The 25174-nt window shown below is 43.7% G+C and overlaps 1 protein-coding gene across 1 annotated transcript in view; it reads left to right on the top strand.

Moving 5' to 3' along the window:
- DIPK1C (divergent protein kinase domain 1C) overlaps positions 1 to 9558 on the top strand; it is a 94484-nt gene extending 84926 nt beyond the window's left edge. The window contains exons 3-4 of the mRNA XM_030187043.1: positions 5953 to 6117; positions 9346 to 9558. Coding sequence (XP_030042903.1) covers positions 5953 to 6117; positions 9346 to 9558 — 378 coding nt within the window. The remainder of the gene's footprint in view (positions 1 to 5952; positions 6118 to 9345) is intronic.
- Positions 9559 to 25174: the final 15616 nt, after the last annotated feature.

Here is a 25174-nt window from a genome sequence, read left to right as displayed (position 1 = left end):
ACTGTGCTTATATCACTCCTTAAATAGCCTTCACTGGACCCTACCTGCCCTTCCAACTATTGCCCCATCTCCCTCCTCCCTTTCTTATTCAGGCTGCATGAATGGGCTGTTCACCACTGTTGTCTTAAATTTCATCTCAAGCTATTCTTGATTCACTTCATCTGGCTTTCCCCTTCTTCATTTGGCAGAAACAGTCCTTGCTAAAGCCTCCAGCGACCTGTTCCTGGCCAGACCCAAGGCCTCTACTCAATCCTTACCATTGATTTATTTGCTGCTTTTGACACTGTTGATCCCCACCTACTCCTTGATACGTTCTCCTCATTTAGATTTCAGGGCTCTGTTCTGGCTTGGCTTTCTTCTTCTCTCTCCCATCACACTTTTAGAGTATGATATGGTGGTTCCTCCTCCACTTTCTGTGTCACTATCAGTCACTGTACCTCAGGGCGCTGTCATGGGACCACTTCTTTTCTCTATATGTACATATTATCTTGGTGCTCTGATCTCCTTCCGTGGTTTTCACTATCATCTTTATATTGATGACTCCCAGAGCTACTTCTCCACATCAGAAAGTTTAGCTGGAATCCAGGCTCAAGTCTCAGCCTGCTTGTCTGACATTACTGCCTGGATGTCTCACCGCAATCTGAAACTGAACACATGGCCAAAATTCTTATCTTGTCCCCCAAATCCACCTCTCTTTTCCCCCCATTTTCTATTTCTGTGGATAACACTCTCATCCTCCCTGTCTCAGCTCGAAACCTTGGGGTCATCTTTGACTCCTCTTTCTCCACACATATCCAATGGACTGCTAAAACTTGTCACTTCTTTCTCTATAACATCTCCAAAATTCATCCATTCCTTTCTGAACCCACTACCAAAACCCTTATCCACACTCTCATCACCTCACACTTAGATTACTGCAACTTGCTTCTCACAGCTCTTCCACTAAACAATTTCTCTCCCCTTCAATCTGTTCAAAATTCTGCCGTATGACTTATGTTTCACCAGTGTTGCTACACTCACATAACCCCTATGTGCTTCTGTATGCAGTTTAAACTCTTCTTACTAACTTACAAGTGCATTCAGAGTGGAGAGATACTGAGGAACTGCAGAATGATCTCTCCCTACACCTCTCCCTGTGAACTCCATTCATCAGGTAATTACTACTATTACTAGTAGTAGTAGTAGTAGTAGTAAATCCAATTTATCTCAGTTCTTTATGCTGGATTGTTGTTCCTTCTTCATCTTCTAGATATCTATATACACCTTCTTGTTCAAGTCCCTTGATGGCATAATCATTAGAGAAACGTTTCCAGTTGTACTTAATTTCTGTCTTGGGAAAGTTGCCTTAGCACATTCATTCAGGCCAAAAGTCATTCTGATGCCATCTGAAAAATGGAGTTATTCTACCAAATATTGATCACTAGGACTGTAGAGCTTCAAATTATGTACAAATAGTAAGGGGGCAATTCTATAAGTGGGAGCCTCATTTTAGGTGCCCCAATGCTATGTAGGGAGAGCCTATTCTATAATGGCATCTATAACTCCATCATATAATTTCTAGTGTGAACCCACATTGGTGTGCCTAACGTTAAGTGAATCCAATAAAATTTATATGGAAATATGATGTTTGATTTTAACAAAATATTTCTAAAAAGCAAGGAAAAGACCTCAAAACACCCGGCCGCTTACTTTCAGTTTTCGGCGGCTTTAACTGGGGGCATGGTGTTTATCACTGGTCATAAAAACCTTGCTTGGAAAGAATTATTTTAACTTTTAATTTATTTCCAAATTTATTTCCAAAAAGATTTTAGCAATTTTGCTGTTTTTTCAAAAAAGTTTTTTTTTAATATATTGACAATATCAATGCTAACTTCAAAATTTATTTAGTTCATAAAAACCTTCACTGATTCTCATGAAGTGCTATAAAGCAGCTTTACAAAGATAAAGTTGAGCACTTATCTCTCGAAGTGTGTGTGAGCTTAACACTGTATTACATATGGAGGAATATATTTAGAGACAACTTTGCAAGTCAACAGATGCACTGAATTTGACTGTATAAGCCTCCTTGTCATTTGTGTGACCCCTGACGCAGGTGCGGTGGCGCCGAAACACCGCCCGTATCGGGTCTCCCTTCAATCAAATTTGGATTATTAAAGGTTTTTAACATAAGCACTGTGTCCCTTTTGTTTTTAAAGGCCCTTTGTGCTGTTTTTTTGCTTGGACTTTGTTTGTGCTTTGTTCCCTCTCTTTGTTACACTAGAGTACAAACCACAGGATCAGGATCTTTAAAACTGTAAACACTACATTAAGCATATAAATAAATAAAAGATTAAATCCACAGAACATTCTTATCATAAAAGAGTTAATTATCAGGCTTATTTTCGAAAGGGATCGCTGGCGATCTTCTGACACAAATCGGGAGATCGCTGGCGATCTCTCAATCCTGGCCAAATCGGTATTATCGAAAGCCGATTTTGGCCGGCCCCAATTGCTTTTTCATTGCGGCACCGGCCAACCTTCAAGGGGGCGTGTTGGTAGGGTAGCGAAGGTGGGAAGGGGGCGGGGTTACGAGATGGCTGGCTTCACCTTATAATGAAAAAAAAAAACCGCTGGCTCGAACGAGTATTTCGCCGGGCGGACTTGGTCAATGTATTTTTAGGACCAAGTCCCAAAAAAGAGCCCCAACTGACCAGATGACCCACAGAGGGAAGCGGGGATCACCTCCCCTTACTCCCCAAGTGGTCACCAAACCCCTCCCACACACACACAAAAAAAATTAAAACATTTTTTTCCAGCCTGTTTGCCAGCCTCAAATGTCATCCCCAGATCCCTGACAACAGTATGCAGGTCCCTGGAGCAGTTTTTAGTGGGTGCACTGCACTTCAGGCAGGTGGACCCAGGCCTATCCCCCCCCCCCCCCACATGTTACACTTGTGGTGGTTAATGTTGAGCCCTCCAAAAAACCCCAAAACCCACTGTACCCACATGTAGGTGCCCCCTTCTCCCCTTAGGGCTATGGTAATGGTGTAGACTTGTGGGCAGTGGGTTTTGGGGGGTGGATTTGGGGGGGCTCAGCACATAAGGGAAGGGTGATATGCACCTGGAAGCTAATTTTGTTTTTTTTAAAAGATTTTTAAGTGCCCCCTAGGGTGCTCGGTTGGTGTCATGGCATGTCAGGGGGCCAGTGCACTACAAATGCCTTGCATTTCGCCGGGTTTGAGATGGCCGGGTCCGGTTTCCATTACGGCTGAAAATCGGACCCGGCCATCTCATCTAAACCTGGCAATCCGCCGACGATCCTATTCTAAACCCGGCGAGCGATTTGGCCGGCGCCAAGCGTATTTCAAAAATACGCTTGGCTCCGCCTGCTTACGGCGCCGGCCTCGAAGATGGCCGGCCATCAATTTTGCCGGCACCGTTCGATTATTCCCCTCTATGTCATCAAATAAAAAACTGACACATAAAGGATCCGTACCCCAAGATAAAACAACTATCATAAGAACTGTAACATAAGGAATCTCTCTATATAAAACACACCTCCAACATTCTAATGAAGCCTCACTTTCCCAACGTTCTAAAGTGAGGCGGCAGAGACCACTTTTTGAACATCAGTGTTTGCCCCGCCCACGCGCTGCTGATTGGCTGTGCCTCAGGTGATGCACACAAAGTATGGTACCACCTCCCAAACACTCACATGGACTTAGAAACCACCAAGCCTTTGAATGGGACCGGTGCTGCAGAGGAGCAGGAGTGGGACAGCGAAGAAAATGCAGCGGCGTTCAGGAAAAAAAAAAGAAAACACACACGAGTCCCGCCCCTTCCTGAGGAGGGGTAGCTACCAGCACGGGGACCAACCGCGAGGAAAGCGCGGACGAAGAACGCCACTAAACAACCACTACATCGCGGACCTTACTCTGCAAGCTGTTCATGCGGTGAGTCTCCAAGCCGGCGTTCAGTGCCTACAACAGAGACTTCCAAACACATGCGCCCTCAGCCACGCCCCCCCTACAGAACGCCACCCACATTCCACACTAAAACCAAACCAACCCCCCCCCCCAAAAAAAACCCCACCCAAACGGAAACCTCTGGAGCCCAACCCCCCCTAAAAAAACGGATCACAGCCCACCTGAGTGCCCAGCTGAAATCAGTGCCTACAAGGAGACCTCCAAACACATGCGCCCTCAGCCCCGTCCCCCCCTACAGAACACCACCCACATTCCACACTCGAAAAAAAACCCATATCTACTCCTACTGCCTGCCTGCAACGGATCCCTCTGGTTTCAACAAAAATACAAGTGCCTACAAATACCACATCAGAGTGCCCTGCTGAATTAAGATTACTGTATCACACTCACACGCAGAGAATCACCCCCTACCAGCCACAAAAAACCCCCACATCTAATATGGACAATCAGCATCACTCACTAACACACATACATACAACCAAACTGCCCACCACCCAAAAAGCCACACACTGCCATGGACAGACAACATCTTGCTTTCACACTCATACACACACACTCCCTCCCCCAACCCCCTTAATACAAAAACTGAAACAGTAAAAACCTACATCTCTCTCTTACAAACACCCACAGAATCCCATAATCCCCCCCCCAAAACACAAACACTCATACAGAACAACCCTACCCCACAAACACCCCCCTACAAACACCCCCCCACAAAATGGCACACACACCCACAGACACCCACAACCCCCCTCAAAACCACAAACACTCATATAGAACAACGCTACCCTACCCCACAAACACCCCTCCCCCCAAAAAAAATAGCATACACCCATAGACCCCCCACAACCCCCCCTCAAAACCACAAACACTCATACAGACTTTACAACTTTAAAAAAAAAACTCTTTTCCTTTTTAAAAAAAAAAATATATCCCTTAATATCAAACAGAAAAAGAAAAAAGAAAAAAAAAAAAACCACATGCTAGCGCCCGTTTCATTTGTTTTGGAAACGGGCCTTTTTTACTAGTAAATAATAATAATAAAAATCATAATAAAATAATCAGATGGTCATGGTAAGAATCAGACACATACCCCTTTGGTGTGGTCACAAGGCATCACCTACTGGTAATAAAACTGTAAATAGAGAGCAAGAGCAGGTGTTTAAAACAATCGTATTGCAATTCCATATTCTTTATTTGACAACCTAACCTGCTAGTGGTAGTACTGTGAGATTAGGGTTAGGAGGAGGCTGAGGCTGCCATCTTGTTGGCAGGACCTGACAAATCTGAAGCATTTGGCAAATGATTCAACCCTCCTGTACCCACCAGGGAGGATTGGAGGAATGCAGGGAACTTGAGAAAGGGGGTTAAAACATTGGCCACTTAATGTTGCTCCCGGGTAGCACCAGGCTGCATGCTAACAGCTTCCTTTTGGGGAGGTAAGATAACCACATCTCTTGAGGTTGCATTGGCATTATCATCCCATGAATAATGCACCTTGTGAGGTTACACATAAGCTGTGTTATTCCATTTTGCATCGTAATGAGCTGCTTTGCGTAATTTGCATCTTATCATTAGTTAACATTTGTTGCAGTTAAGTAAAATCATGCATTAAGGGCAAATAATTGTCACTTAACGCATGTCACTTTACCCATGCACTCTACCTATAATTAATTTATATTAATTCATTACAGTGCTGATATTATTGACATCCACTTGGGCCTAGAGGCTTACTTTAACTTGTGGGATTACTTAGTATGAGCACAATAATCATATGTTCTGTATGGTCTGTAACTTTTAAAGTTGCTGTATTGATGATTATTTGTCATTTGTATTTGTAGGTTGTTATCCACCTTGTACTGATTGATAAAAAGAATGGGTTATGCAAGCTGTTTTAAATGACGATAGATTAAATGCTTAGAAAACAGGTGCGAGAAGAGCTGGGATGCTATTTGGATCCCGTCATTTTTTTCTTCTTTGATTGCAGGTGGTGGTGATTGACATGGACATGGTATTTTTTGAACCCAAAATGCGAGACATCCTGGAGCAGAACTGTACACAGGACGAAGACTGCAATTTTTTTGATTGCTTCTCAAAGTGTGACCTAAGGATCAACAAATGTGGAGCAGAGAGAAGCAATAATAACCTGCAAGTGAGTGACACTCATTTCCAGTCCAGTCTTCTGCAGTTACAATGTTAGATCTCTTGTTGCTGTTTACTCTAGCAAGTGTCAGCATGCATACTCAAACTATCTATAGCAGGGATGTCCTCATCAGGTCAGGTTTTCAGGATTTACACAATGAATATACACGAGATCTATTTTCATACAGTGGAGGCAGTACATGGAAATAGATCTTATGCATAGTCATTGGGGAAATCCTGAAAACCCAACTGGACTGCAGCAGTGGCATACCCAGACTTCGGTCCAGAGCCCGAGGTGAGAGGGCACATTTTAGCCCCCACCCCAGCGCTGCCGACCGCCCCGCCGCTGCTGCCGCCAACTTTGACAACCCCTGCCGATGACCCTCTCGACCCCCCCTCCCGCTGGCAACCCTCTCCCGCCGTCACCATGGGCTACCTTTGCTGGCGGGGGACACCAATCCCCGCCAGCCGAGGAGGCCTTCTTCTTCCCGCGAAGGCATCGTTCTGTTTCTGACGTCCTGCACGTTGTACATGCAGGACATCAGATTCACAGAAACAGAATCTGCAGATCAGCCAGGCTTTGTTCTGTTTCTGTGAACAGAACGAAGCCTTCGCGGGAAGAAGAGGACTGCCTCGGTTGGCGGGGATTGGGGTCCCCCGCCAGCAAAGGTAGCCCATGGCGACAGCGGGGGAAGGTTGACGGCAGGAGAGGGGTCGAGAGGGTCATTGGCAGGGGCACCAGGGCCAAATCTACGGGGGCCCAGGCCCCCCTGGCCCCACGTAGCTACGCCACTGGACTGCAGCCCTCGAGGATCATGATCTACCTGATCTACAGTATGCTTGTTGCTCAAAGTGTCAGAAGAGGGCCAGAGGCACTAAAAAATAAAGTGGTTGATATTGGCTCCTACTCAGTTGACTCCCAATGTCCAGTGGTGTTCCTAGCTTGTTTGCCACTCAGGGTGGGTCACCACTGTGCTCCTGCCCCGGTGGATCACCCCCCAGGCACACCATCCCCACCCCCAAAACACATCACCCCACCAACTTTCTTCCTACCAAAGAAGTGCATGGAGCAGGCGAACGGCTGTCAGCTCTGCTGGTCCCCTGCCCTGGAACAGGAAGTAACATCAGAGGGGGCAGGGGACCGGCAGAGCTGACAGCCGCATGCCTGCTCCACGCTCCCCCTTTCTGCCTTTACCCGGGACAGACCGCCCTCACCACCCTGCCATTGGTACACTACTGCCACTGTCTGAGTCCACCACAGATATTCATCAGCACTCGACCAGAGAGTGTGCTGACTATTTGCACAGACCTTCGCAGCACTCTTTGATTAGTGCTGAGGCAGTTCTGGAGAGAGCCGGGAGATTATCCGCACTTGCTGCGTGGCCATTTTGGGGGAAAGCACTTACCGCCACCCACTGAGGTGCCAGTAAGGGCTCCCATGCTAAACCAGAGGTAACCTGGCAGCACATGGCACTGCCCAAATACCGCTGGGTAAACACTGGGGCTAGCATTGGAAATGCGTTGGTGATGGGAACTACCGCTGGGCTGCAGTATTTAACAAGCGATAAGCCTGTGTTGGGCTTACCGCCACTTAGTAAAAGAACCCCCCCCCCCAAGTGTTTAGTTGGGAAATGGGTCATCCAAACTGAGGTGTTCATATTTTCCCATGTATTTTACAGAAGACTTTGCTGAATGCAGAGCCTTTTAAAGTATATGTATAACAGTGGCGTAGCTATGGAGGGGGGGGGGGGCCCAGGTCTCCGCCAGCCGAGGTCCTCTTCTTCTTTCGTTCTGTTTCTGTGAGTCTGACGTCCTGCACATACAATGTGCAAGACGTCAGACTCAGAAACAGAACGAAGGAAGAAGAGGACCTTGGCTGGCGGGGGTTTGGGTCCCTGCCAGCAAAGGTAGGCGACGGCGATGGCGGGGGAGGGTTGGCAGCAGGAGGGGGGTTGAGAGGGTCATCGGCAGGGGGGGGTCAAAGTTGGTTGTCGCGGCAGCGGGGGGAGGGGTCAGCAATGGCGGGGTTTGTGTCTGCAATGGCGGGGGGGGTCAGCGGCACTTAGGGGGGGGGCTAAAGTGTGCCCACTCACCTCAGGCTCTGGACCCCCCTCCCGCCAAAGTCTGGCTACGCCCCTGATGTATAAGTACATACATAAGTGTTATCATACTGGGATAGAGTGAAGGTCCATCAAGCCCAGCATCCTGTTTCCAACAGTGGCCAATCCAGATTACAAGTACCTAGCAAGATCCCAAAAATATAAGGATGTGTGGGAAATGCTGGCATGTCCAGCAGGAACAGCCATCTTAATAAGAAACAAGTTCAGAAAAAGAGCAGCATCACTCAAGGTTTTGCCTGTGTAGTGTTGTGTTTGCAATGTACACATGTTAAATGGTCAGCATGTACATGTGTAACTGTCACATTTTCCAAAACGGAGTGTCCAGAATCAGCTCATTACAAAGTCAAGCAATATAACTCATTTTAGAGGATTTTCTAGGGGAGCTTATGCATTAAAGAGGTAAGCACAATTGCAGTTGAGGAGTAGTCTAGTGGTTAGGGCAACAGCCTGAGAACCTGGGGAACTGGGTTTGACTCCCACTGTAGGTCTTTGTAATTCTGGACAACTCACCAAGGGTCCCTTTTACTAAAGGGTTGGCACACAGCAACAGGCTTATTACGCATCAATCTGGAACAGCGCGGCAGTAGTTCCCAGCACTACAGTAATTTTTTAGATTTTTGTAATGCTGGAACTTAACTGCCATCTCAATGGGTGGTGGTACGGGCACCCCGCTGAAATGGCTGTGTGGTAAGTGGGTCACTTACCGCATGGCCATTTCTTTTCCCCCAAAATGGTCAGCCTTTAACCCACTGCGGTAAAAGGGGGCCTCAGCACGCACCCAAAACACGTATTGACACTAGTACAGGCCCCCTTTTACTGCAGCTTAGTAATAGGACCCCTTAACCCTCTACTGCCCAAGGTACAAAATAAGTGCCTTTATATAATATGTAAACCGCTTTGATTGTAACCGCAGAAAGGCAGTATTATCAAGTCCCTTTCCCTCCTTCAGTTACTGGCCCAAATCCCAGTACTAAATTGGCGATTAGCAAACACCTACCTCTTTCTAAATGTTTCTGTTTAACATATGTAAAGCAAGTCTTTTACAATGATCACCTTATGAAGTGGATGATATGAAATCTCATAAGTTACAAATTAACAACTGCTGGTTTTGTTTGCAGGTAATATGTGATAAAATATTCCGTCGATGGTTTTCGCCAGGCATTTTGGGTTCTTCAATTTCTTTCCCTCCTCAGTTACGGAAGACTGTCCACAGCTGTGCAGAATCAAAGCGGACATATATCAGCAGCAGAGGGGGGCCGTTAGCATTTCTCTCGGAGTTACATAACCTACTACAAGTCAGTAGAAGAGCACTTCAGCAAGAGGATGACTAACTCTGTTCCAATCAGTGTATAAGGAGGTCCTGATCTTGTCTGTTCTTACATTTGTTCAATCTGTCACTGAATTAGTAGGCTTCATGTACTGTCCAAATGAGATTCCTCCAGAGTGTTTCACTGAATGCTACTGCCCTGTATTTTTCCCTGATTTCACCAACCCCTTACTTCCCTGACAGGCACCTGAAATCCTCTTCTAGATCAAAGCCTGTGAAAAAAGCCTGATTGTCTGCACTCTAGTAGCAGAGCACTAAGGCCAAGCTACTGTAGATTTCCTATGCATGGTTTGTATGGATGAAATAATGACATCTAATGGCATAAACACATCAAAGGAATAAATCCTTTGTTTATCCACAATGAATATTCATGAAATAGATGTGCATGCAGTGGAGGCAGTGCATGCAGATCTGTCTCATGAATATTTATTGTGGGTATCCCGAAAACCTGACTGGCTGGGGTGCCTTCAGGACCAGGTTTGGGAACTACTGGTTTAGTAAATTAAACTGTATGAAGGAATATATTTTCAATGACTACATGACAAAATAAATCTGCTATAAATGTGAATTTCTAGTGGATCAAAAGGGCCAGTAAGCATAACAAAACTGCTGTATCTACTGGCTTGAAACTGATTCTAAAAAATTCATCATATTTCTGACAAATACACTTTGGTTGCCTTTGTGGTGCTGGTAACATAGAGAGGCATAATCGAAAGGGACGCCCAAGGGGTGGGGAAACCCATATTATCAAAACAAGATGGGTGTCCATCTTTCGTTTCGATAATACGGTCGGGGACGCCCAAATCTTAACATTTAGGTCATCCCTAGAGATGGTCGTCCTTAGACTTGGTCGTTTCTGATTTTCAGCGATAATGGAAACTAAGGATGCCCATCTCAGAAACGACCAAATGCAAGCCCTTTGGTCATGGGAGGAGCCAGCATTCGTAGTGCACTGGTCCCCCTGACATGCCAGGACACCAACCGGGCACCCTAAGGGGTACTGCAGTGGACTTCAGAAAAAGCTCCCAGGTACATAGCTCCCTTACTTTGTGTGTTGAGCCCCCCAAAACCCACTCCCCACAACTGTACACTCCTACCATAGCCCTTATGGGTGAAGGGAGAACCTAGATGTGGGTACAGTGGGTTTCTGGTGGGTTTTGAAGGGCTCACATTTACCACCGCAAGTGTAACAGGTAGGGGGGGATGGGCCTGGGTCCACCTGCTTGAAGTGCACAGCAGTACCCACTAAAACTGTTCCAGGGACCTGCATACTGCTGTCATGGAGCTGGGTATGATATTTGAGGCTGGCATAGAGGCTGGAAAAAATATTTTTTAAATGTTTTTTTGAGGGTGGGAGGGGGTTAGTGACCACTGGGTGAGTAACGGGAGGTCATCCCCAATTCTCTCCGTTGGTCACCTGGTCAGTGCTTGGTCGTAAGAAAAAAGGACCAGGTAAAGTCGTCCAATTGTTCGTCAGGGACGCCCTTTTTCTTCCATTATGGGTCGAGGACGCCCATGTGTTAGGCACGCCCAATTCCCGCCTTCGCTACGCCTCCAACACGCCCCGGGAACTTTGGTCATCCCCCCGACGGAAAGCAGTTGGGGACGCCCAAAATCGGCTTTCCATTATACCGATTTGGGCGACCCTGTGAGAAGGACAGTTATCTTGCGATTTGTGTTGAAAGATGGGCGTCCTTCTCTTTCAAAAATAAGCCTGACAGTAACATAGTACATGATGACAGATAAAGACCTGTATGGTCCATCCAGTCTGCCCAATAAGATAAACTCAATACATATAGTATGAAGTGGTACATCATATGTATACCTGATCTTGATTTATCCTTGCCATTTTTAGGGCAGAGACTGTAGAAGTCTGCCCGGCACTGGCCTTGTTCTAAAATTTCTGACGTTGTTGTCACAGCCCCTGAATAGTTTCACTCCACTGCCCAATCCGAATCTATTCAGCCTCGATCAGGGCGCAGGCCATAGAAATCTGCCCAGCACCAGCTTTCCTACATAATCTTCGCTAAGCTTCTGTGGATCCGAGCCTTCTAAACAGGATTCCTTTGTGTTTCTTCCACACATTTTTTAATTCTGATACTGTTTTCATCTCTACCACCCCCCAAGGGAGGACACTCCAGATATCTACCACCCTCCCCATAAAAAAATGCTTCCTGACATTATTCCTGAGTCGACCCCCTTTCAACCTCAATTCATGCCCTCTGGTTCTACCACCTTCCCGTCTCTGGAAAAAGGTTTGCTTGCGGATTAATACCTTTCAAATATTTGAACGTCTGTATCATATCACCCTGTTTCTCCTTTCCTCCAGGGTATACATGTTTAGGTCAATATCACGCTTATTTTCGAAAGTGATCGCCGGCCATTTCCCGACATAAATCGGGAGATGGCCTGCGATCTCTCAAAAGTGGCAAAATCGGTATAATTGAAAGCGGTTTTTTTGACAGCATCGCCGCTTTACAGTTGCCTCGCTGGCGAAAGTTCAAGGGGGCGTGTCAGCAGTGTAGCGAAGGCGGGACATGAGCGGGCATGGGCGTGGCTACCAGATGGCCAGCTTTCGCGGATAATGGAAAAAAAAAAAGCGGCATTAAGCAGTATTTTGCCGGGTTTACTTGGTCCTATAATTTTCATGACCAAGCCTCCAAAAGGTGCCCCAATTGACCAGATGACCACCGGAGGGAATGGAAGATGACCTCCCCATTGTCCCCCAGTGGTCACCAACCTCCTCCCACACGAAAAAAATAAAAATAAAACACTTTTTTGCCAGCCTCTATGCCAGCCTGAAATGTCATACCCAGCTCCCAGACAGCAGTATGCAGGTCCCTGGAGCAGTTTTTAATGGATGCAGTGTACTCCAGGCAGGCAGACCCAGGTCCACCCCCCCCCCCCCCACCTGTTACACTTGTTGTGATAAGTGTTGAGCCCTCCAACCCCCCTCCAAAACCCACTGTACCCACATGTAGATGCCTCCCATCAGCAGTAAGGGCTATGGTAATGGTGTAGAATTGTGGGGAGTGGGTTTGGGGGGGATTTGGGGGGCTCAGCACCCAAGGGAAGGGAGCTATTAACCTGGGAGCTATTTGTATTTTGTTTTTCAATTTTTAGAAGTGCCCCCTAGGGTGCCCGGTTGGTGTCCTGGCATGTCAGGGGGACCAGTGCACTACAAATGCTGGCTCCTTCCACAACCAAATGCCTTGGATTTGGCCCGGTTTGAGATGGCTGGCATTTTTTCCATTATCGCTGAAAAACAAAACCGGTGATCTCAAACCCGGCGATCTCTGGCATTTGGCCGGGCTAAACCGTATTATCCCCAAAAAAGATGGGCGGCTATTTTTTTCGATAATACGGTTCCGGCCAGCTGTTGCGCCGCCACCAAAATAGATCGCCGGCGACGTTTGATTATGCCCCTCTAAGTCTCTCTACATACATCTTGCTACATAAACCACTTGAAGTCTTTTTACATCCTTAGCGAGATAAGGCCTCCAGTATTGAACACAATACTCCAAGTGGGGCCTCACCAATGACTTGTACAGGGCCATCAACACCTGCTTTCTTTTGCTGGTTATACCCCTCTCTATGCAGCCTAGTATCCTTCTAGCTGTGGACACTGCTTTGTCGAACTGTTTCGTCACCTTGAGATCTTCAGACACCATCACCCCAAGGTCCCTCTCCTGAGCCGAGCTTACCAATATCTCCCCTTCTATCCAGTACATCTCTTTTGTATTTCTGCACCCCAAGTGCATCACTCTACACTTCTTGGCATTAAATTTTAACTAAACTCCTACAGGAAACCATTAAAAAAATGTATGTATATATTTTACTTGCTGTACTACCAATTTGCTTTCCTTTAAATTTAGTGTTAAGTGCTTAGTTTTTAGTGATTGTCACCACACTAGGAAGAGACCTTTTTGAGAAACAACATAAGGAGTTAAAGGAAAATATCGAAAAATTCAGAGGGCAATTGCAAAAACAAAAATCCAAAAAGTTCTCTAGGAACGAACAAGATTATAAAACAACAGAGTATATCGTTGGATGTACAGTCACACACAAGAAGACAAAAATTACCCCAGCACAAATCAAGAAGCCAGTCTAGAGGGGTCGGCCTCCTCCTCCTCCAGTTCGAATGAAGAAATAACTTCTCGCCAGGATTTTTTAGTAAGAGGACGAGGCAATTGCAGAAGACCTCGAGGAAGAAATCAACGTGGCATGCAAAACATTCGCCCCCCAAACAAGATCCCAGGAACAATGGAAGAGATAATTTATAATCTCTCCACGAGGCAATTGACAGAAACAGAACGACAAATATTGACAAAAGGTCTATCATTTGTGCCAAGTAGCAAATTTAATTTATTTCAATTCAGCATAGACTTGGAACGTTTCATATGACATCTATCTTTGAAGTTGTATTTTGTAGATAAATCAATCCCCCCAGATAGATCCATAAAACACAATAACTATGTATTTCTCTTTTCTGGAATTGGTGATCACCATTACGGAGCATAAGCCACATTGAGCCTGCAAATAGGTGAGAAAATGTGGGATACAAACGCTACAAAAAAAATTAATAAATCCATTTGGACACCTCCGGGTCAAGTAGACGCTTTATTAATGGCTTTCAAAGAAATTGTACTGCAGGATGTCACACGGCAATGCTCTGATCATAGAGGAAAACATAATCTCTTAAAGGAGGAAATATTAGCTTTAAACAAACTACGACAGGATACATCCGTAGTCATCAGGAGGGCAGACAAGGGAGGGGCAGTGGTTGTAATGAATCACGCATACTATGAAACAGAAATAGAAGCACAACTTAATGACACCAAGGTCTATAGTTTATTGCCACAAGACCCTACATCCGAATTAGCAGCCTGTATTAAAGATATCACAGGTTCAGGAGTAGAAGAGGGTTTCTTAACACAGAAAGAATTCCTCTTTCTCAATAAAGAGAATCTAACAGTACCACTGTTTTACACCGTACCAAAAATACACAAAGATGAAAAATTTCCTCCAGGTTGTCCCATAGTTGCCTCCCAGAATTCGCTTCTAGAGCCATTATCTCAATATGTGGACTGGTTCTTGCAACCTCTAGTACAAAATGAGAAAGCATACATAAAAGACACAGCACACTTTCTTAATATAATAGGGGACATACCACCCAGTGCCTTCCATTTTTATATGGTTACTCTAGATGTGGTTGCACTCTACACTTCTTTACCTCAGCAGGACTGCTTAAGAGTATTAGAGGAAAGCCTGAACAACAGACCTTGCCCTCATCAAGTTCCAACTGCATCCTTAATAGCATTAGCACAGATTGCTCTAACAAAAAACTATTTTGTCTTTAATGACAGATTCTTCCAACAAAATCAAGGAGTAGCCATGGGGGCTACATTTGCTCCCTCAGTGGCCTGTCTGTATATGACCCAGTTCGAACAACTCTGGATCGAAAACAACCACTGGTCAGCTCATATACACACATGGCGGAGATACATTGATGATATTTTCGTATTGTGGAAAGGAGATGAGGAAAGTCTCCATTCATTTCATCAATGGCTGAACCATCGAGATGCAAAATTAAAATTCACCATACAATTGTCACAACAACAAATAGCATTTCTAGATGCAATAGTAAAGCATTAATCAACTAAATTTATGATGGAAGCCTTTATTAGGAAGACAGACCGGAATTCAATTTTGCATTTTCAGAGCAATCACCCATTGGCTACTAAGCGCAGTTTACCCTTTTCTCAATATCTTCAATATCAAAGAATTTGCATGGAAACGGAAGTTTAAAAAAAAGTCTAAAAATCTTATGGGCAAACTAACTGATTGAGGATACCCTGCCAAAATTCTAAAGCAAGCCTACACTAGAGCAAAACACAATTCATGGGAAGCACTATTAGCTCCACGTCAACGCAATACGGTTTCCAAAACCACATAAACATTCATGTTGCAATACACCCAGGCGGCACTCGTAGCCACCAAAATTATCAAACAACATTGGAGAATAATGCAAAATCATCCGGTTTTCAAGGAACAGGACATACGTATAGCATATTCTCGCAAACCCAACATCAAGGAAGTGTTACAGATTAATACAGATTCCTTGGTTCCAACATCTTTAGTAGGACATACCAGCTGTGGATCCTGTATCTTTTCTCCACAAATGACATGTTCTAACAGTTTCTCAAATCCAATTGACAACAAAACATATGCAATTAACCACAACACGGACTGTAGAAGCACGTTCGTGGTATACATTCTGATGTATCCCTGCCGGAAAATATATGTAGGTAAAACTACCAGGACACTCAAACAAAGATTAAGCGAACACAAACACAACTTGTCCCATCAGAAAATGGAAGCTCCAATAGCAACTCACCATATGGAACAACAACACAGATTCGCAGATTATCGATGCACAGTGATTGATCAGATAGCACTCACCATCAGAGGAGCAGATAGAAATCGTAAGTTGCTCCAATTGGAACAAAGATGGATATTCAAGTTGCAATCGCTCATCCTACAAGGATTGAACAACAGAATTGAGTGGAAGGTGTTTCTATAAAATGCGGACAAGTCAAGGCATTTTACACAAGTACAGCCCTAGCCCTTTAAGACTTCCCAGCCTTTTAAGACTCACTTGATTGAGAAGATACTCGATTGGTTCATGACTGAGGGTGTCTTTTTTAAAAGCAGGCTGGCGCCATTTTGTAGATAGTTGTCATTAGGGAAGCAGGAGAACGTAGGCACATTCACAAAGGTAAATCAACAACCATAAGCGGTAAGAAGATTAGTCCATGAAACCTCAGATTTTACTCACTGATTCTCTTTTGGGTTTAGGACTTGCTGAAAGAAATGATTACAGGTGTAGCTCTCGAAGAGGCAAAGAGTGAAATGGAAGCGCTCTGTTGAACTCACCGTATAAGCAGTGACGGCTTCAGATAAGTGCCTTTTCATGTTGAATGACAACAGTATGAGAAATTTGCTATAAAAAATCCTTAAGAAAAATACACAAAAAAAGTTAAGTCAATAGGAGGTTTTTTTTAGACCTAGGAGGAGGTTCGCTCAGCTACTGTGGTACACTACAAACTCCACAGGCTGAGTTTCTGAGGTCTTTTTCGCCTTTACTATACTAAAGTAGTATATTTAGGACCCAGAGTAAAATCACACTAGCTTGCTAATAAGCATTGAATAGACTCGACTAAGCATAGCAGCCTGATAATCCCAATATATCTAAAAAAAAAAAAGGTTTCATCACCTCTCTTTACATCTTTAGCCATTTTTAATTCTCACCGCACTTTCACTAGCCATATTTCACTCTTCGCTTCTTTGAGTTTAATCCAGTAATCTTTTCCATGATACTCTTGTTGCGTTCTTCTGTATTTCTTGAACGAAACCTCTTTTGCCCTTATTTTTTCAGCCACTTGTTTGGAGAACCATATAGGTTTCCTGTTTCTCTTGTTTTTGTTTAGTTTCGTTGCGTAAAGATCAGTTGCCATATTTATAGCAGTTTTCAGTTTAGACCACTGTGCTTCCACTTCTCCAATTCCCTATGCCTGCCTTCAGCTCCTTCTTCAAGTATTTCCCCATTTTACCAAAATCGGTACATTTGAAATCCAGTACTCTGAGTTTTGTGTGTCCGCACTCCGCTTTTGCTCTTACATCAAACCATATTGTGTGATGATCACTACTACCCAGGTGAGCACCCATATGAACATTGGAAACACTTCCTCCATTTGTGAGCACTAGATCCAATGTTGACCTTTCCCTCAGGCCCACCCAGAAGCAGCACACCTATCGTGTGGCTGGCAGGGATTCCCAAGTCCCACCAGCTGAAAACTCCCAACAACTGTCCCTCCTGCATACCTTGTAAATAGCAGATGGCACGTAGGTGAGACAAGGAGAGACCAAATCACCTATGGGACGGAGAGGGGTTCTTCTGCCCACCCATCTTGAGTCCAGGCCCACTCAAAGTTGGGTGTCTGGCTACGCCCCTGTTTCCCTCATGGATTCCGTCAACCGTTGTCTGATCAAGGCACTTTGACAGGCTCTGATGGTGGTGGTAGGGAAGTGGGTAAGGCTGGGTTTCTCAAATTTAATAATTGTGAAGGTAATTCTATAATTGTGTTTTACATGGGCAAAAGGTCTTTTATAAAATGAGAGCATGAAATATGTGCATCAAAGTACATGCAGTGAGAAGATTGCATATACTTTTACACAACCTGCATGTAAGCTCAATGAGAGGCATAGTTTGGGTGAATAATTGAATCAACAACAGTACCCAGAAGCTATGTGGATATGACCAGCATTGCTGGTGCCTACTTAACTCCCAGCTCTGCCCCTAGAATGATCCAGCACTGCCTGGACACTATCGTGGTAGGCAAGGGGGATATTCATAGCACTGCCCAGTTAAGTGCATTGAATATCTATTCCTGACCTGTTCAGTGCGATTTATCATTTCCATTATCAGGCCCATAGTTTAAAATACACACTTATGTGCATAGAATTACACCTGTCCCTGAGAAATTATAAATGTAAGTGGGTGCATTTAGTCACGATTATAAAACAGCCTAACAAAACTTGCACAAAGACACACAGACACCTATGTGCCTTTATAAACCAGTCCAAAAATAGATGCCTAATTCCAACCTACATGACCTATTATAAAATTACTCTCTTCGTAAGTATCTTTTGGTATTCAGACCCCTGAAGAAAGAGCTTGCGAGGTCTCAAAAGCTGGAATAATACATTCTCTTTTGTTTGTCCTTTGAAAAAGTATCACAAACAAACAAAGGCTCAAATTTTCTCCAGGACCAATGTGGGTATTAAAATTCTACATGCTGCAAATTTTTTTTAATTTATTTTTTTGTCAGATGTATACATTTAAAAATAAAAACCTGTGGAATAAAATCCAAATGGTGCAGTTTTTTTTGTGTCCAGTTCTGAAGGCCAAACCGCCAAAGGAATACACACCAGCTGGAAGCCTTCCATAGAAACACCATGAAAATGGTGCATGATCAACACCTAGAGCCATATGAAAATCTTAATATGATATTCAAGGAGAAAGGAGAGATGGAGGATACAATAACACATTCAAATACCTCAATAGCACAAACTAAACATAGAAAGAAAACTCCTTTCAGAGGAAAGAGTACGCTAGCAAAAGGAAAGGTTAAAGGGGTAGAATCAGGAGCAACATCAAAAAATATTTCATCCATAAGATGGGTGGTGGATGCCTGAAATAGTCTTCCAGAAGAGATATTGAAGACAAAAAGTGTAATGGAATTGAAGAAAGCTTAGCATAAAATCAGGGGATCAATGAAGAAGAGTCCCTACTTGAGAAGGCCCTAATAAATATATGGATAAAAGCAGAACGGAAGAGTAGCCTAGAGGTTAGCGCACTGGAGGCCCCTTTTACTAAGCTGCAGTAAAAGGGGGGCCTGTGCTGGCATCAGCGTTTGTTTTTGACGCTTGCTGAGGCCCCCTTTTATTGCAGTGGGTAAAAGGGTGTCTTTTTTTCCCTAAGAAATGGCCATGCAGTAAGTGAACTACTTGCCGCACGGCCATTTCAGGGTGGAGCATTTACTGCCACCCATTGAGGTGGCAGAAAGGGCTCCTGCGCTAACCCAATGGTAACCAGCCAGCACTGCCTAATTACCACCAGGTAAACACTGGCACTACAAAAATAGAAAATATGTTCTCTCTGTTTACCTGTCTTATTTAGATTGTGAGCTCTTTGAGCAGGGACTGTCTTTTCGTGTATGGTGTATAGCGCTGCGTATGCCTTGTAGCACTATAGAAGTGATAAGTAGTAGTAGTAGTATTTTATAGCACCAGAAATGGAACGCACTAGGGGTGGGAAGTACCACTGGGCTGCTTGGTATCCAGGGGAACCCAGTTCAAATCCCACTGCTACTCCTTGTGATCTTGGGCAAGTCACTTAACCCTCCATTGCTTTAGGAACAAACATTAGATTACAAGTTCTCCACCTAATGTACCTGAATGTAACTTACCTTGAGCTTCTACTGAAAAAAGGTGTGAGCTAAATCTAAATAAATAGAAACAATCTGGTTGATGTGGAGCCGCATTTTAGAAAGGACTTACGATCATAATTGGGCATCTCAAGAACATGAGCTGCCAACTACTAAAAATACATATAAACAGGAGAGAGGGAATCCAAAGCACAGGCCAAGCAAAAAGAGCACAATGGGCCTCCAAAAGTGAGTTGACAACCAAACTTTATTGAAGGACCAGACACAAGCCGTGTTTCAGTGGATAGCCTGAAACAGGGGTCTATTAAAAACAGTGTGTGTGTATATATATATATATAGTGCACTCCATTTAATTGCACGTCAGATAAGCGCATGCTCTGTTTAACTGCATGCCGTACTTCGGTCCCGTTTTTGGCGCCATCAATTTCTATGGGGACAAACTTCGGTTTAGCGCACCACTGACAAGTGCAAGATTCGCTTATATGCATGGTTTAAGACCGCGCCTCTGCAGAAAAGACTCCACATAAGCGCATGCACGGAATATGGAAGTCGATTGGCGCGTGACAAAGGGACGATAAATTTGAAATCTCGTTGGTTAACTGCCACAGGCAGAAGTGAAAGAATGTTGTTAGAGTGTACACTGGAGTTGTTGTCGCGCAACTGTAAGACTTTAACACTGGCTGAACGAATAGAAGTTCTTAAAAAATTAGAAAACAAAGAAAGTCAAGCATCTATTGCTAAAGAATATGGTGTCAATCCCACTCAAATTTCACATGTCTTGAAGCAGAAAGACCAGCTTCTGGAAGACTGGCAAAACAATACAAATCCACACCGGAAATGTAAACGGGCGGGAAAAGGTGAGGATTTAGAAGGTGCTCTTCAGTGGCTTTCTCATGTCAGGAGCAGACAGTTTCCTGTCAGTGGTCCACTGCTTATGGAGAAAGCTAACCAGGTAGCAGAAAGTCTTGGACTGACTGAATTCAAAGCCACTGTTGGATGGTTAGAAAGATGGAAGGAAAGGAACAGCATAAAATTCAAGAAACAGCATGGTGAGAAACAAGACACTGATGACTTTGGTGCTGAAATTTGGGTTAATTCAGTTCTTCCTACCATCTTGAATGAGTTTGCACCTCGTGACATTTTCAGTGCTGACGAAAATGGTCTCTACTGGTGAGCGATTCCTGATGGAACACTTGCATTCAAACAAGCCGAAACTACTGGAGGTAAAACATCGAAGGACCGACTGACAATCTTCCTTTGCTGCAATATGGATGGGAGTGAGAAGTTGAAACCCCTCGTCATTGGAAAGAGCAAACAGCCCTGTTGCCTCAAGAAAGTTAAGCGACTTCCTGTATCATACGAGGCTAATGCAAATTCGTGGATGACTGGGGAAATTTGGAAGCAGTGGCTAAAGAAGTTAGACACTAGAATGCGGGCACAAAAGCGTCAGATTTTGCTGCTTTGTGATAATTGTGCTGCACACAGGGATGATGTCAGGCTGTCTAACGTCAAGGTGGTCTTCCTGCCACCAAACACTACCTCTTTGATCCAACCTATGGATCAGGGCATAATAGCCAATTTCAAACAAGATTATCGGGCTCTTGTGCTACGTCATCTGATGAGCGTTATGGATGACCAGACTGGGAAGGATAAACGTGCTGTTGAACTGGCTCATAATCTATCACTGTTGGATTCCCTACATACGCAGAAAGAAGCCTGGAATCATGTTACACAGGCAACCATTGTGAACTGCTACAAGCGGGCAAGATTTGTTAAGGATGTGGAGAGGGACGAAACAGGTGCAGCTGTTGCAAATGCGTCAGATGAAAAGGTTATTGACATCCCAGTCTGTTTTACTGAAGAGGAGTTCCATCGCTACGTAGCTGTTGATTACAATCTACAAACAGCTGAAGACAGCACTGATGTTGAGATATGCTCCTATATGCAGGCAATAACGGCTGATGATGGAACAGATGAAGAAATGAGCAGCGAGGCACATGCTGATGAAATTCAACAACCTCCTGTCACTTTTGCTAGAGCGCTGGAGAGTCTCAACACCGTGTGGGCCTATCTGGAGGCCACTGGATGTCAGTGCTATGACAGTTTTTACCGTCTGGCAGACGTAGTCTATGGAACTCACAGACCCAAGAGTGTACAGAGGACTGTAACTGATTACTTCAAGCCAGCCTAATGTCAGTTAACTGAGACTGTATACTGTACATATAATAATAAACAGTACTGTACATATGTTTATCAGATGTCAAGCTTCTTTGGGTCACAATGGTTAAGTGCACGCTCTGGTTAACTGCATACATTTCTTTGGTCCCAGACTCTTACACTTAAGCGGATTGCACTGTATATATATACAGGGTGAGGCAAAAAAAAAAAGTAACCCCCTAGAGTATTTTGCCATTTTTCCAGCAACCACTTTGAATTTCAACATGAAATTTTATGTAATTATTTAGTCATCATACTTACATATTACTGTTAAACAACAGTTAATTATCTGTTGCTATATTGATGTTACTGACATTTTAGCATTACTACCTAGCAATTTTTGCACATTAAAAATGTTTGCGCAAAAACACAGTAAAATAGCATCATTCAAATGATAATGTGTCAGAATTTTGCAGTCACTGTGAATGCTCAAGGTGTCCACCCCCAGCTTTAGTTGAAAGAGGCTCAGTATGATGAAAAGGAATGAAGAAAGGAGGCAGATGTGCATGAGGTCAGTCGAGTCCTGTGGAAGGCTGTGTCAGATCATCTGCAGTGCTTCCTTGATTTCAGCAATTGTTTGCGGCTTTTGATGAAGCTTGTGATAGGCCTCTGATATTGCTATGTCACTATGACATCATTAATAGTAAGTTGGTACCCTGGTGGGGGTTTTTTTATTCAAATAATGGTAGTTTTACAGTGCAAAAAGTTTTGAACATGCAAAAATTGTTGGGTGGTCATGCTATAAAGATTGTACCTTTTTGCCATGTTTAAAGATAATCTTATTCCATATGCACATAAACGTAGATAGTAACACCAAATACAGATGTAAAATTTTGCACTGAGGGGCCCTTTTACAAATCCGTGGAAGGGCTAATGCGCAGGTAGCATGCGCCAAATCAGCACTACTGTCAGGGTAGCACGTGCACCCAACGGTAATTCTGAGTTTGGCATGCGCCAAATCCCATGGTAGAAAATATTTTTCTATTTTCTACCACGGGGGGGGGGGGGGGGGGGGGGGAGGAGTCAGCACGGTCACGTTGGCACATGCTGCATGGTTACCGTGTGGGTAGCGCATGAGCCCTTACTGCTAAGTCAATGGCTAGCGGTAAGGGCTCAGGCCGTAAATAGGCGCATTCTAGTTTTAAATTTTTGCACATGCCTATTTCCCGGCCCATTAAAAAAATGGCCTTTTTCCCAAGCTCAGTAAAAAATGCACCCAAAAGACACATCCACACTACTGCAGGCCACTTTTTACCACGGCTTTGTGAAAGGACCCCTGAAATTCCAAGAGGTTGCTGAGAAAATAGCAAAAAACTCTAGATGGTTACTTTTTTTTTTTTTTTAACTCATCCTGTATCTACGTATCTAGGTACAGACAAACTTATAAAGCCTATAAAACAATGTTTAAAATAATATTTAAAATAAAAATGCATATGGACAGAAAAATAATAATCAAATAACATTTAAATTAAAAACTAAGGTAAAATGAATAGTATAAAATTATAATAAATATGAAAGTACCGTCGATGTCAGTAATACAATCCGGATAATATCATCTGATCTTTCAATATTACTGACACTGATGGTAATTTCATATTTACTATAATTTAGCAACCACGAAAGAGTGAGATTATGAAGATTTTCTGTCCCAATGCCATTTTGAATGGTATAGCAGTATTCTGTTGGATCTACTGATTATAGGAGAGGCTAAGGTTTGTGAACACATTCCCCAAATTATATAAATGGCGCTTTTAATTGTGTGTGCAAATTTGGGCATGTGCCCAATTTGCGCACATAATTTAATTGAATAATGAGCCAATTTGCACCAATAATTGGATCTTATCAATCAGTGCTAATTGGCATTAAGGTAAATGTATATACCTGGATCTACGTGCAATTTTAATTGCAGATCAAAAAAGGCTGCATAGCCATGGGAGGGTCGGGGCGAATCAGGGATGTTCCTGCAATTTAGGCATGTTGTTATAGAATTAGGAGATCTGCGTCGGATTTACACCAAGGTTTCATTGGTGTAAATGTAATCAATAGAAATAAAACAAAATAAAACTTGGAAAAAATAAGTTGACACCTTTTTTATTGGACATAACTTAATACATTTCTTGATTAGATTTCGAAGGTTGCCCTTCTTCGTCAGATCGGAAATAAGCAAATGTTGGTAGATGACAGTATATATAAGTGAGACATCAAAGCATTTCAGTGACAGTCTAACAGGATGGGGGGTGGGTAGGTGAGAGACAGGGAGATATGCATGGAGACAGGAGGGTGACAAACAAAGCAGTACATTTCTATAGTTTATATTGGACTAGAAAACCCAGATCTTTGTTAAGTCCTGTCTGGTGGGTGTCAAAATATTTAATCATTCTGACTTCAAAGGTCTCACGTTCCTGTATTGTTTTAAAGTTACCTTTCAGGATTCTTACTATGAAATCACTGGTATGGTGTTCTGATTGGTGTAAATGGATGTGCCTAAGTGTAGTTGCAATTCCTGGCACTAAGCGCTGTTCTGTAAACAGCACCTAACTTTGAGCACTGTTTATAGAATAGCGTTTTTTTCCTGTGCCAATTTGTTGGCAGTATTTATAGACTTTAGTCCATTATGATTACATAGATTGTAAAACAAGGACCTCTGATGAAGGCACTTGCCAAGACACAACCGTGTCAGGTCAACAATAACATTTATAACCATAGAGTGGCTGCAGAAACATCATTCTCCTTCTCTGGCCGTCTTCACTTTTTTGCTGTTTCTGTTTTCTGCAGAATGCTTTTGTTCTTCTGTTTCTTTTATTAGTCTTTGTTCCCATTAATATGTTTGTGGAGGAGCTGTAGATATTTTATCGGCGCTGCCCAGTTACCGCTGGATTACTGTGCAAGCCCTTACTGTCACCTCAATGGGTGGCGGTAAGTGCTCCCCACCGCTTGGCCACACAGGGTCATTTTTTGGGGGGGAATGTCTTTTTACCTCTGTGGTAAAAAGGGCCCTGGTATGCGGGAAGAATGCCCCCAGCCACTAGCACAGGGCCCTTTATACCGCAGCTTGGTAAAAGGACCCCTAAAATTCCATTTCCAGCCACTAATGGTGGAAGCAGACCTGCATATTGTTGCTACCACAGAGGTATGATTCAATGCTCTCCTTGACTGAAATATTGGCCATGCAAGTCTAGAGTCTGGAAGGACAGGGATGGAGTAGCAATGGCAGTTTATATACCTTTACCAAGAACTTGCAATATGTCTTCAATCCCTTCTTAATGAATATTGAACCAAAGGAATTCAGGAGTTTAGTTATTTATTATAATCTCCCCTCATCTAATTTCCTTTTTCTCCTTTAACCAATTCAATTTCTCCTCTGCTATTTCTTCTATGACTACTATAACAGTC

Source organism: Microcaecilia unicolor, chromosome 1 (assembly GCF_901765095.1).
Source record: "Microcaecilia unicolor chromosome 1, aMicUni1.1, whole genome shotgun sequence".
Lineage (NCBI taxonomy): Eukaryota > Metazoa > Chordata > Amphibia > Gymnophiona > Siphonopidae > Microcaecilia > Microcaecilia unicolor.
The sequence above is the reverse complement of the archived record's forward strand: the minus strand, read 5'-3'. Positions and strand labels throughout refer to the sequence as shown.